General features: G+C 31.4%; 2 protein-coding genes across 2 annotated transcripts; one reads left to right on the forward strand and one right to left on the reverse strand.

The window, feature by feature from the left end:
• The first annotated feature begins 3,539 nt into the window (after positions 1-3,539).
• On the forward strand, positions 3,540-9,386 carry LOC149910792 (uncharacterized). The gene is made up of 4 exons (XM_090116774.1): positions 3,540-3,958; positions 4,766-4,899; positions 5,268-5,534; positions 6,323-9,386. Exons 2-4 carry the CDS (start codon positions 4,780-4,782, stop codon positions 6,461-6,463), a joined length of 528 nt encoding a protein of 175 aa, XP_089972900.1. The 5' UTR covers positions 3,540-3,958; positions 4,766-4,779; the 3' UTR covers positions 6,464-9,386.
• Positions 9,387-11,138: 1,752 nt separating this feature from the next.
• LOC149910793 (uncharacterized) lies at positions 11,139-12,943 on the reverse strand. Its single transcript, XM_090116781.1, has 4 exons — positions 12,669-12,943; positions 12,401-12,583; positions 11,898-12,158; positions 11,139-11,342 (listed from the first exon to the last, which is right to left on the reverse strand). The coding sequence occupies exons 2-4, from the start codon at positions 12,518-12,520 to the stop codon at positions 11,256-11,258; spliced, it is 468 nt and encodes a 155-aa protein (XP_089972907.1). The 5' UTR covers positions 12,521-12,583; positions 12,669-12,943; the 3' UTR covers positions 11,139-11,255.
• Between the last annotated feature and the right edge of the window lie 1,585 nt (positions 12,944-14,528).

The following is a 14,528-nucleotide window of genomic DNA, read 5'->3' on the forward strand; positions in this document are numbered from 1 at the left end:
TATATGAAGGGCTCCAAAAAGTGAAATATTTTACCGACAATTATTTAAACATTTTTTTTAATGTGCAATAAGGACGGAAGTTCAAAAAAATTTCGTTAGTTAACATTTGTCTATAAATGTAAAATAATATATATAATAAAATAATATAATAATAAAATGTCTATAAAAGTAATAAAATGCACAAAATAATGTTTTTCTACAGGTGATTAAATTTTAAAAACATAAAACATATAAAAGTTGAGACTTTAATTGATAAGATTAATATGCCACTAAATATTTACCAGAATAGGTACAGCATAAGGATATAGCATTGTAAGTTTTTTCTTTTGGATCAACATTTTTTTCTCAAAATGGTTGCTGCAAATTTTTGATGACGGTTTTGGTTTCCAAGCTGTTCGTCCTGTAGCTACAATCCAAATTTTTCGTAAATTATCCGGTCCAGGAAAACTGGAAAAAGCCATTGAATATTTCAGATATTTAATTAAATACACACTGCAGAATATATATTATTACTAGCGGTCCGCCCCGGCTTCGCCCGTGGTACCTACATGTTTTTAACTATCCTATCTCTCAAGTTGGATCGAACTGCACATGGTGTGCGAATTTTATTATAATCGGTTAAGTGGTTTAGGAGTCCATTGAGGACAAACATTGTGACACGAGATTTATATGTCACGGCTAAAGGTAGGTGAGAACATAAACTTAAGATTAGCCGGCTAAACTTAGGTTTATTTTCGACGAGGTGTTAATGTTAGTTTGTTCTATCTTTAGCCGGCTAAACTTAAGTGTAACCGCAGGCCCGTGGCTAAAAATGTCGGGGTGGGTAGATTTGGTTAGCGCCGGGCCGGTGGAGGGCTTGAGGGGCCCGCACAGTGCCAGAAAACACTCGCCCTGTTCCTTACATGTATTATAGTAACCAAATCTACCCACCCCGACTCAGGGCAGAAAGCTGGTGGCTAGGTTAGGTTAGGTTAGAACTCTTAAGACCCGCACGAGCCGAGCGAGCGCAGCGAGCGTGCTGCGGCAGCAGCCGGCGAAGTGCCAGAAAACACTCGCCCTGTTCCTTACATGTATTATAGTAACCAAATCTACCCACCCCGACATTTTTAGCCACGGGCCTGCGGTTACACTTAAGTTTAGCCGGCTAAAGATAGAACAAACTAACATTAACACCTCGTCGAAAATAAACCTAAGTTTAGCCGGCTAATCTTAAGTTTATGTTCTCACCTACCTTTAGCCGTAACATATATATATTAAGATTTCCCATAATAGTGGGTAACAATTTGTAGAAAAGTTGGCAACACAAATTTTTTTAGGTTAAAATTTATAATTGTTATTTTTGTGGTTATTAAACAATGTATTCAAGTCAACAGCACGTGATACACAATATATTAACACGCTAAAATATCATGAAGGCCTATTAACTGATAAAGAGTTGTATACTTACGAGTGAAAAGACAATCCAGGCATTTTCGTTCCACTATCACTTTTACACCCTTTAACACTACACCGCACCATGGTATTATTTTATAAGGTATTAACGGTAAGTTTAAATTATGCAAAACCAAACACAATGAATTACTTCTAACTTATAACATGTAAAAACTATATTTTTAGGGAAGACGATAGTTAGCTGTCAAACTTTGTTTAGCAAAGTAGGTTGCTTTTCTTGAAAAAAGTGGCACGCTGGGTGAAACAAAAAATTTTATCGTTCTCTCTCATTTCTTTACACAACACCGGCATAAGTTGCTCTTTTTCTTGTGTGAATGCGACATAAGATATCAATTTGTCTATTGGTTTCTCTGTCTACGGCCTAACGTCTTATACAAAGCTACAGTATAATCAGAAAATTTTAAAGTTCTGTAATTAGTTTGGATTAATAAATAAAACAATGGAAGAATTGCAAAAATTAACTTTATTAGACTGTGTTGAAAATGTTCAATACGAGCTGAAAGTTCTTTTTTATTCTTTTTTATGAAAAAGTACTTACTTTTATTATATTATAAATTCAATTTACAATTAATATTAATTAAAATATTTTTAATTGGACAGTACTCCAAAACAGTTTATTTTTATGTTCTAGAAAACTTTAATACACTCATTTGAATGCTGCGTCAAAAAATGCGGCTGACAGTATACTGGATTGCGTTCCGTTTTAAATCGTAACCAGTATAACTGGCTATAAAGGAACGGCTTCACAGTATACTGAATTGACGTCACACCTTACAGTGGTCGCAGTGCATAACGGAATACACCCTAAATATGTACTGTGTGTACATACAAAAAATGTCTTCATATAATATAGTAAAGGCAGTTTAACATTGAGTCAGTAGCTAACGTCAGTCGACTGCCGGGTCAGTGCTGACCTGGCACTGCCATATTGTAAATTGATTTGAATTCAGTATATCACTGTCGCGTCAGCACTGACTTCAATATACCCGCTTCATATTTTTGGCGTCAGTCCGCTGTTGTACTTAGCTGTTGTAGTATTTGTATTCTCTTTGCTCTGTTGTATGGTGGCCACACTGCGTCGCACCACATCAAAAAATGACGCAAAAATGTAACGACATATGGAAAACTTAAAATTTGTCGTACTATAGAACGATAATGAATGTCTATGGGATAATAAATGACAAAATTACAGAAACCCCACTTTTCTGTCTGTCATCTTTCCATTTTCGTACCCAAATTCTTTTCCTAATAATTATAGGTTCTTGCATCATCACAAAGGTAAATTTTCTCAACAAATTATTGAGTTAAATTTTTTGCTGTTTTCGAGAATTCATTTTTCCGCACTGACTTTACAAACGTGTGGACACCAAAAGAAATATCGTCGACTAATGACGAACTATTGTCTGCGTGTAAATAGTTTGAGACAGTTATCGGCGCCAGCACTGACGACAGCGACTGACTCAATGTATAACTGCCTTAAATGTTTTGTAATATGATATGTAGTACCTGTAGTACCATACAGCGATATAGTCTTCATAATAGTAGTTGTTAGGGTTGTTTTCCCAAAAAGAAATGCCTGAGTGATTGTTGAAATAGTAGTTAGGGTGACAATGACATTGGGTTTGAACCATCTTACGAATTATATTTCGGTGAGTGTTTTGACTTAAAAGCGAAATCATCCAGCACGTGAGAGATAAGGCACGATAAAAATAATATTATTCAGCTATGAATGAAAATTATAACTTACGGTGTTTACACTTTTACGGTACCTATTATATACGTACTTACAACATGTTCTAGTTTATTTCTAAATTGTTTAGAATTTATTTATTATTGTATGAATTAATGTGTTTAGACTATATACATTAAATTACGTAGCGTATCATTAATATAATATGTACCTGGACATTTACCCGCTCGCTTTTCAAGAAAGTTGTCTCTTAACATGAGCCATGGTCACATAGTTAGAAAGAGACAAGTTGGGACGAAAAACGATCTCACTCGGACTTTAAATTTACGCCTGACATTTCGCAGGACTATAGTCCTGCGAAATGTCAAAGAACTGTCAATGTCTTATGTCAAGAGGACTGAGGACCAAACAAACAGAAGATGAGCCCAAGGCCAAGGATAAAAAAATATTTTACAAAATAATGGCTATATTTATTGTTCCCATGCGAAGAATATAAATAGTTTTGCAAATGTTAATGAGTTTAACGTATACCTAATCGACTTGAGCGTCGCGGGAAGCTCATTTAGTTTATGCGGCACCATCAAAATGAGATGCTCAATGCATACGAAGGATATTATAAACAAATCACTGCGCACTTGTAGCTGCTATTTTAATAAATGAGTCACGGATATATTAACGCAATATCGGTTAGTAATTTAGTGTCAAGGAAACGTGACTAAAAATCCTGTGCGCATATCAGTGTTGATGCTACTATTGCTAAATATAATTGCATAACTGGGACTGTAACGTCTTCGCACGATTAGTTCTGTTTACGACGTGAGTATTTGTATTATTTTTGTTTAATAAATATTCAATTGTGTATTGAAAATTAGATTTTAGTATTTTTTTACAAAGAAGCTGATTTCCTCACTATAAATAAGGCAATTTATTTATGTTTAATGTAAACAGTGCAATGTGATCTTGTGTGATTGTGAGAAAATGTTAAAAAAATGTACAGTTAGAATTTAATAAATAAATAAATGTTTGAGTTTGGGTAAGAATTTCAGGACATATCAATTTGTAAAATATTTGATTTGGATTTTTTAAATTAAAAAGAGAAATGATGCCTTTAATAAAATTTTAATTAAAAAGTTGTTGGAGTTCTAACTATAATTTCTCAAGAGATATAAAAGTTAAAACATCCATATATTTTTCTTAGTGAGTTTAATCCAATAATAATATGGATTGTGCTGTTTGGTTTCACTCCTACATATGGTGTGTCTCCTACATACAATTTAATAATATCGGTCTAGTATATTTAAAAAAATAATTATCATGGCATACTTAATACTTGAATGCTCCCTTATTACTGCACTATTTTTATTGACGGAAAATACTCAATTAATTAGATATAACAGTTAATATTCAGTGCTCCTATAAAAAATAATTTAAGTATTTATCTTTATTTCATTTTGTTATTTTTTTTAATATAATTAACCAATTAATTTTTAATTTATTAATACTAAAGAATAAAAATGATGACCTAATAAGGCAAAGGCAATTAATTAGTCAGAATCGTGAATAGTAGCATAGTCATAATTAATAAATAGTAGCATGACTAACTGTAAACATCAATGATTGCAGACTCGTTCGGCAAAATGGCAGTTCAACCAAACACACAGTCAATGGGCTCGTCAAATACAGTGTTCAACACACAGACTAGATTTGACTCATCATATGTTAAGAGTTTACCAGGAATCTTAAAAGTTGTAGCTATTGTGAGTATTTGCTGTATTTATGTATTATTTACCTGTCTTTTCAATTGGAGAAGAGGTCACTGTAAATCTTCAGATGCGACTTCTGATGCTACAATTAACAATATAACTAAAAACAAAACTAAACACCCAAATAAATAACCAATGATTAGAAACTTATACACCTCAATTTATCGCCCAGCATTATCTTTATTATTATATAGATCTAGTAATAAAATCGCAACCTGTAAAAACATTATCAACTGTTTATGTTGGCTGTGTTTCAAGCAAACTAAACAAAATCTCTCTCAAAGCGTAGTTGGTCCCTGAAATGTCCTCTTTTTTTATTTGTCTTTATACCACTAGTATACTTAGGTACTCAACAATTTCAGGTACTCGACTTCCTCGGCTACATTTGCATACAAGCATCCGCTTTCTCGTCCAACTGGCGAGGGGTGTACTTCATGGTGGCAGCACACCTGGGTCTCTGGTTCACGGTCATCCTTCTTCTGTTCTATACATTCCACATTATTGAGAAATACCACAATGTGAAGTGGCTGCATATTGAGATGATCGGCTGCGGGATTGTGTCATTCTTGTATTTAATTGGTTCCTCGATTGTGGTCGCGTTCGGATCGGCGGCTTATTCCGCGGCTGGGGTGAGTTTACTCCTATTTGATATTTATATTTAACTAGCGGTCAGCCCCGGCTTCGCCCGTGTTACATATTACGTTTACGTTATATATATTAACGTTTTCTCTACATAAGAACCATCCTCGTACTTCAAGGAATATAATAAAAAAAGAATTATCGAAATCGGTTCAGCCGTTCACACGTGATGCCGTGACAACGCGAAACGGGTTTCATTTTTATATATATGTATATAGAATATAAGTTATGTTTTGAATTGTTAAAAGTGTAAAATTGAGCAAATTAAATGAGTAATAACCATTCTAATAAAAGTATCTGATGCTGAGTGAATGTATTTATTAAAGTTTCTACAGTACAAACTTTCAGATTATACTAACTTGAAAGTAATTAACGGAACAAAAGGTACAAATATGCAATTCAATTAAGGTTTCTAGGCTAATACAATAGAAACGCGAAATGCTATTAATATTCAATAAGCGAGCTCAAACAATTAACATTGTCCCTTTTTAGGAATTTGATTATCAGTGCAGTTCTATGAAACTGTACCATATGACACTTGATCTCCACCCACTCATGAATTTATGCATTAATATTTCGGCTGATAAAATCAACTTTTGTCATTGACCTGTCTGCATATTATTACATCATTTATTGTGCAGCTAGTTAGTTTGTATGCCGGAAATGCTTATAGACTATTGTTTTTTTATCCGTAGTAAATTATATGACTTTAAATTTTTTTTTTATAAATATTTAAGTAATACACTATTTTAATTAAACTTTAAAACTATTATTTCAGTTCTTCGGCTATTTAGCAATGGTGCTGTACGGCTACGAAGCCTTCGCCAAGTTCCAAGCGATCAAAGCAGGTGATCTGGCGCAGGGCAGCCGCGTGGTCACCAAGCAGACGCACGTGACCACGCCGCCCGCGTTGCCATAGCAACCGGACCATCTGACGTATGGCGTTCCGAGAACTCTGTCTCGCTTGTATGATTATTATTATAGGTGTCTCGCTCACACTAATTTAATATGGTTACGGAGATTTTTATATTAAATTTAAATTAAACTAAATGCGAATGCGTTACGAGAACGTATGTAATTCCGAGAATTCTGCAACGCTTCAAATGTTTATTTTAAGCTTTAACACTATTTTGGTGTCTCGTAAAACTTGATAAGGTTCTAGACAATTTTTGTGTCAAATGACAACGAATTCTTTTCGAGAACGTCTGAAATTGAGAGAATTTGATATCGCTTCTACTTTAGATTTTTGTATTAAAAAAGTCTTTACAACAATTTAACCAATTCATATATGTCAATTTCTACTTTTACTTTTTCCAGTATTGTATGATTTCTGAAGCATTTTTTTCATAGTCATGTCTATATTTGGTTTATAGTTAGGTTAATATTGTTTTAGTAAATTATTTTGTAACAATAAGTTTGTGTAAATATGTATTATTACAATTTCGTTATTTATATTATTAATGAGATATTAACGGGGTTTCTCATAAAATCATTCCTCTTAATACAATCACAGATGTCTATCTTTGTTATTTTCATTATCTCTTTCTTATAACTTATCTCATAATATTATCAAGTATTTAACCGCCTATTTTAGTAGCTATTATTTGCACTCATATGCGTGCTCAAGTGACGCTTAGCAGCCAAAACGATTATTTTCTAATAAATTTTTCTCTAATGTAAAAAAATCGAAATTAACATTGGTGTAAGTAATTATTTATTAGATTGTATTTAATTGTAATCAGTCAAAGACTAGTTGTTAAGTTTTATTTATATGGTATTTTTTGTGTTTGATTTTAAGTTCAATTTACGTTTAGAAAGTAAAGACTACAGTAACATGATTTATTTAAAAACCTCTCGTGGTATAGAGTCAATACAAGTAAGAAATATATTTTTCCAGGATGTTCAGATTTAATAACTTTAATAAAAAATCTCGTTTTAAAAATGTAGTCGTTATTTTCTAAATATTTTATTTATTTATTTATACCACCATAATTCATTGTACTTATATAACGTACAAATACAAATAGCATATATTCAAGTGTTCCATCTATAGATTACCGACTCGAGTACATATACCGATCGGTACGCGATTAGAGTCTCTATAATATACTATGTAAGAGATATAATCGCGTGCCCATTGGGATACCGCTCTAGTTTTAATAGGCTTTAAAAGTTGCAACAAAGGGAAAATGTGAAACAGTGAGTTTTTAACGTAGTGTTTTGTGCAAGTTATAACCTATTTTTATCACTTAAATCTCACTGGTTGCTTTACATTCGGCATCATATACTTACAATTATTAACTTAATTACTTCAAACACATTTTGATTATTTATCCTACACTTCTGTACTATAATAAGTTGATTACACACTATTGGATTTAGATATTTGTCTCTTTGAAGTTTTATCAAAACTCAACAGTGCGTAATTTTTTTTATATAAATTATATCAAACGTAAGGGCATTTTGTATTTTCAATGTATTAATATTCTATAAGTTTTTACATAATTCACGAATATGTTTAATGTGTACCTTATTAAGATATAATTTAGCAGTTGTCTCCGTCCGATAGCTCATGCTTGTGTCAAATGTATATTTTGTATTAATATAACGCTTTACTGTAGATTTTTATATAAGATCATATAATATGCCTCTTGGCTGAGGCTAATCTCACGTACTGAATGTAAAATAAAATAAATCGAAAATACCTATCATTGTATTTTCACAATACATATTTTAATGACTTTGGTTATATGATACTCGATTCATCATTCAAATGAAACTCAATTACCTACAATGATTTAAAAAAATACTCACACGGTCACACCATTGTAACTTGTAAGGTATAATTATCGTGTTTAACTTTCGCTATTTTCCTACGAAAAGGTTTGAAAGTTTCCTTTTCCAAAATTACAGAAAATGAAAAGAAAAGTTCAAAGATTTTTAATTTATAAGTCCTTTTTGTCCATGGCCAGTATTTAAGATATTATGACAAAAGACAGATAACAGTAATGTTTGCATAACTGTTAACTTATCAAAACATTTAAGTACTTCACATAAAAAAATTAAAAATGTGTAAATTAAAAATGCCCAGTGACTGAGGCCATAATTGTCCACGGACGCGTCAATATGACGAATGCAAGGATTGACGCGATGTTGCCGCGCTGTACGACAAACGCAAACGCATGACGAGAGTCTGACGCGACGTTGCCGCGCCGCACCACGAACTCATGCAGCGCAGCTGACACGACGTTGCCGCGCCGTATGATGAGCGGCTGCTGAGGCGTTGCCGCGCCACATGACGAGCGGTTGACACGACGTTGCTACTCCACACGATGAACGCATGACCAGTTAACTGACGCGACGTTGTCGTTCCGTGAACATTCCACGGAGCGGCAACAGCAACGTGGACAATAGGTTTTAATTTTATAAATATGTACTTAGGTACATAAAAATATACGTTCTATACTATATTACAAGGAGAATCCTTACCATTAAGGTACCAATATGTATATTTTTGTATTTAAGAGTCGTACTAATATGAATTTTTGAACTTGGGTCCATGCTTATTAGAAAAACAACATCGTTAAATCCATAAAATATTTAAACGTATCCATTTGTTAACCAATGTATAAATGAATTTACATAAATGCTGCTATTATTAAACTATACACACTGTTACAAAGATACTATAACTATGTATAATATAACCGTTTGATAGTTCCATATATCCACGAAACATGTTTATATGCTCACTGTTATATTATGTACTATTATATACTTTTGGCTCGTATGACTAGCCATCTGTTATATTTTATTGCATTTAATAAATAATTTTCATCTGATTTTTGGCATTTTTATTTCTCGTGAACAAATAATATTAACCTTATATTTCACTACTCTAGGTACATTCATAATCAAAGGTTTAATAAAAATATAGTTAATAATATAAATCTTTTTATTGATCTTAGCAACCTAATTTAAAAAATATAAGCATGTTTAGTACAAAATTAATAACGCATATTGATTATATAATATAACAACTGTTGTATAGGTATTTGGTTGTGTTCGGTACTCTTACAAAATTGTCCAAAATTTAACATTTTTTTATATGGCAATTAAGTTAATAACAATCTAAAGCACTAAATAAATTTAGTATTTACTATTAACTAGTACTTGGTGGTAATTAAAACTACGATAAGTAACAAAATAATAAGTCTAAGTTAAGGTCGTTGATGTGCGCAAACATATAAAGTTACTTACAATGTTATTTTTAAAAACTTATTATTTTTCCTTTAAATTCACGTTTCAAATACAAAATAAACATGCTGAATTATAGTAAAAGCAATATATAAATAGGATAATAAGTTAATACAACCATCTTAAATTATAAATCGGCATACATGTTTGTACCACCAAATTTAAATAAACAGGTACCAAAATGCGTAACCTATTTTTGAATTCCCCACCAAAACTTACATCTATTTTCATAGTAATATAAAGGCACTCAGTCAAACACTTTTCAAGTGCTTTTTTACAAATACTTACAGTTATTAATTAATTTTTCTTACATATAATATACACTCATAAGTCATCATAGCATTTACATCTACATCTGTTGTAGGGTGTCTGAATAATAGCCAATCGGTTTTTCTAAATTTTCGGTAGAAAAATATGTAGGTATTATTATTCTTTAAAGTGAATGAAGAAAACTATTTGAGAAATCTAGTAAATATCATATTACTTTCAAATCGGCAAATATTATTTAAAAAATATTTGTTAAAAATTCTCAAAAAAATAGTAAGTATACATTTATTATGATAAACTTCATATCTTTTATTGAGGCACATACAATGGTCTATCCATTAAAAATAATACTTAAAAATATTTGTATAACAGGCAGAAGTAACAGAATTAGTTAATATATTCATGACTAATTTTCTTATAATTGTTAATTTAATAATTTGAATGATTCATATCTGTATCTGTATGACTGTTAAAATTTAACATAAATTAAAACCTCAGTAGGTCATCAAATGGTTATAAACATAAGCATAGCAATAATATTACTTTCTTATTTGGTAAACAATACCATAATAAATTCAAAAGTGAATACTGATAACATACAACAAAATACTTAAAACCTAAGAAATAAAAATATCCCCACAGTTAAACAATGAGCAAATCTTATCATCTACTTTTATAAAAAGAGTTTTTATCTGAAAAATTCTTTAGTTATTTTAGATAAAAACTATTTATATGCAACCACATGCTATGTTACTAGACAAGTTATAACATGGCATTTGTATGGAATATCTATTATTTTTAATTTATTTTTTCAATTTAGATTTTTCGAACCCGCAATTTCCGCACTACATTAGCAAGATCCTAGATCTAGGTCAATCAAGTTGTTCTTATGCCTATCTATCAATACAATTAATAAGTACCAGCTGCAAGTAGGTATCAAATTAGATATATGTACTTAAAATATATAAATGCACTTTACATAAGTAGTTTGTGCCGAAATGTGTATCTGTAGTATATTCATAAAATTGATGTGTAAAAGTATATAAACATAAAATATATTTCCAAAGCTACCTTACAATATAATTCACAAAATGAATAAATCATCATATAAAAGTTATACTTACAGATAAAATTTTATAACAAATTTGGTGCATTTAAAAATTTCCAACGTCATAAGAATACTTGTATTATTGAGCCGGCAGTCCTCGCTTCCACGCCTTGTATTTCAAGAATGCTTCCACACCATATGCAGCAATCGCACACGCGCCAAAGAACTGGAAAATATAAAATGTAGATTTAATATACAAAATAATGATGGAATGGTAATAATAATTTTAGGTGAGGAATGGGCGAAGGGATTTATTAGATTTTCAGTTTATTGGATTTTTCTCAGCTGCATTTGCTTTTAACTTAAGAACTGGAAATAACAAAAAGTCATTTTAAATAAAAAGCTTTCATGATATGTTTACAACCTTTGCTAGTATAAAATTTTGCATCTTTATTTTAATAATATCACCTTTATCTTGATAAATAAATAAATAAATAAATAAATAAACGTTTATTGTCAACATAACACAAATACACCAGAGCATGAGATTTTACACAATATAGGCATTTAGCAACAACACATATAATACAAACATTAAATTATTTATCATCAATAAGTAATTATTATTATCAAAAAAAAAAATGTATTCATACTATAATGTGGGAAGGTACTGGGCATTTTCACGTTGACAAAAGGGACCAACTCAGTATTCGGCACGAATGATAGTAATATTGATACATTAATTCACCATTAATTTATAATTTAGATTTATATAACTTACCCCAACCGCATACCCTACGCTTTCACCAATCGTCATAGCGAAAATAGATGTTACAATATACGCCAGACACATTAAAGTGCAAAAGAAGAACTCTCCTTTCAGCCACGGCAAGTTCTCGTACTTCTCAACAAAGTGGAACATGTACATGAGGAACAAGACTATAGTGATAATGTTCCCGATCCAATATACTATGTTGTAGAATATAGCTGACAGCCACGCCCAGGAGATTTTGATGCAGATGAAGCCAACCATGTTGCATACCTGAGAAAATGATGAAAAATGTGCTAAAAATCAAATCACAAGTCACCATAAGTGTGGGGATGTGAGAATATAATAGGAGGCATATAAGTCATATCAGTTTTTATAGAATAACATATAGATTGTCATAGTCAAATATAATTTAAAAAGAAGAGGGATTTCAAAAGTTTGCACTGCATAATATAGCTTTTACTACCAAACATGCAATAATATAATGATTTTTATAAGAACTATAATTAACTTACCACTTCAACTACTTTTAATATTCCAGGCCATGTTTTTATATATCCTTTATCAAACTTTAAAGTCTTTTTAGGTGGTGGTGGAGGAGGTGGGGCAGAATTTTGTGTGAAATGGTCAAACATTGTACTTGTATGTTCTTAATGTAAGACTTAGTATCACGAAATCGCCAAGATTCTTACACCTTCCTGGAAAAAAGCAGTAAATTAATACAGAATTTTACTTTTTTAACATATTTGTTACGTTTTTGTCTCTAGTTTAAACAGTACAAACCTGCACAGGTTCCTTTCAGTACCCTGATATGTTTATCAATTATAATAGTACTCGTTACTTCACACTCTAATTATTAATTAATCCAATAAGGCAATCAATTATGAGGACAGAATTGTTGATGTTAAAACTTTTGGCGCTTTATCTCAAACCTTAATTATAAGTGATAATTTATACTCCTTTTGCTAATTCGATATTAAAACCATTCGTATTGTAAGGTATTTTAATTTGTTTATATTAATAATAAAAAATCCAAAAAAGAAATTTATCTAAAAACTTCGTAAGTTCTTCGTAACAACTGCAACAGCAACAAGTTATCAAAACTCAACTGTCAAAATATCAATGAGTAGAAACAGAGGTAGAAACTAGAAATTTCAATATTCTATAGGCTATGGTCAAATGTCAAGTCAATAAGGAATAACATGCATGAGTTTTATTAGTATTTTAAATCTGTGTTTAAATCGGTAAATCCTGTGGATAAATCCGATTGTTTAGTCCGCGTTTCCATCTGCAAGAAAACTTCCGGGAGAAATGTCCGACAGTCTGTCCGACAGCAGCTTGCAAGTGTGAAAAGGTTTATGACAGTTTATGACGCTGTGCAAAAAAAATGTTGTGTGGTTTCTTTGTATATTTTCTTTCCATGATAGTCCCGTGGGACCGCATCAATGATCGAGTAAACATGACTCGATTATTTGTCTTGATCATATCGCTAAACGATACATCGACGATTATTAGAAATTGCATTTATTAAGAAATGTACGTTAAAAAAATAAAAAAATATACACAAATGAAAGGTTATTCCATCTTTTTTAATATTCGTCATGTTTGAATTGCTTCTGTAAGACTTGACAGTACAAAACGGCATTTTTAGCGGAGCACTCGCAGACGTCCTTTCGATGTTTTACGAATACGCAGAGTGTTTGTAATCGATTACGCAAGTAGTTTTTATGAAAGCATAAGATTTTTCGATTCGAATAATCTTATACCTCGGCAAAAGGGGAAACGCCTGCGAGTGTTATCCATTACTTAATGATCTAAGCCAAAAGCTAATTAGAATAAAGATTAAAAATCTAGGAGTTTACGAATGACTAGACCGTACAGTCAAGCTAGAAATTTACTCAAGTCCAAAAACTTTTGATTAGTGCAAACGTAGTTTCAAATCAAGCAATATTACAATAAACTAATGTGCAATAACTATTGTATACAGGGTGTAATCGTTAAGTGTGCACAGGCTTGGCACAGGCGATTATTCCGTAACTACGGATGTGATTACAAATATCAAAAAATTTTAAACTGATATCGAAAATACATAACCTAATGAGTAAAATGGCCATAATATTTTTTAAAAATAAAACAAGAAATATCTAAAAAATTAACTTGAAACCCTCCCATACATTAAATATGAGATACGAATATCCCATGTACATTTAATATGAAAGATTTTAGCTTTTTCTTTCTTTTTTTGGTTTTCTGCTTCGCAAATTTGAAGGGAAGTTCATATAAAAACTGTAAATAGAGCTCCTCATTGTATTACACAATGAGGACATCACTTCGAAAATCTGCTATGAATACAAAATGTATAGGAAATAAAATGTATGAGAGCGTTTAACCCGTGACGCGTCCGGCGCTCAGCCGGCACCGATCCCGATAGTGTCAAGGGAGTTCACGAAATCTAGCTTTTTTATGACTACCGAGTTTGAAAATTTTATTTACCCTATTGTTCTATAATTATATGCCATGTATGATATATTTTTGGAAAGAGGAAGAAACTAGTTATAGCATAAAAATGTAATCATGACGATATATTTTTTCTATAAAATTATAAAAAATTGATTTTCTTTTGTTTTAATTTTAATTGCTTAC

The sequence above is a fragment of the Colias eurytheme genome, chromosome 2, assembly GCF_061535395.1.
Source record: "Colias eurytheme isolate Ceu_HAF_F1 chromosome 2, ilColEury1 Martin Lab GWU primary, whole genome shotgun sequence".
Lineage (NCBI taxonomy): Eukaryota > Metazoa > Arthropoda > Insecta > Lepidoptera > Pieridae > Colias > Colias eurytheme.

Excerpts from the sequence above, each read along its gene's own strand:
- LOC149910792 (XM_090116774.1), top strand. The coding sequence starts at position 4,780 with ATGGCAGTTCAACCAAACACACAGTCAATGGGCTCGTCAAATACAGTG. Across the intron at positions 4,900-5,267 it reads TCTTAAAAGTTGTAGCTATT|GTACTCGACTTCCTCGGCTA; the intron begins GTGAGTATTTGC and ends CAACAATTTCAG. Across the intron at positions 5,535-6,322 it reads CGGCTTATTCCGCGGCTGGG|TTCTTCGGCTATTTAGCAAT; the intron begins GTGAGTTTACTC and ends CTATTATTTCAG.
- LOC149910793 (XM_090116781.1), bottom strand. The coding sequence starts at position 12,520 with ATGTTTGACCATTTCACACAAAATTCTGCCCCACCTCCTCCACCACCA. Across the intron at positions 12,159-12,400 it reads TATTAAAAGTAGTTGAAGTG|GTATGCAACATGGTTGGCTT; the intron begins GTAAGTTAATTA and ends TCATTTTCTCAG. Across the intron at positions 11,343-11,897 it reads GCGTAGGGTATGCGGTTGGG|TTCTTTGGCGCGTGTGCGAT; the intron begins GTAAGTTATATA and ends TATATTTTCCAG.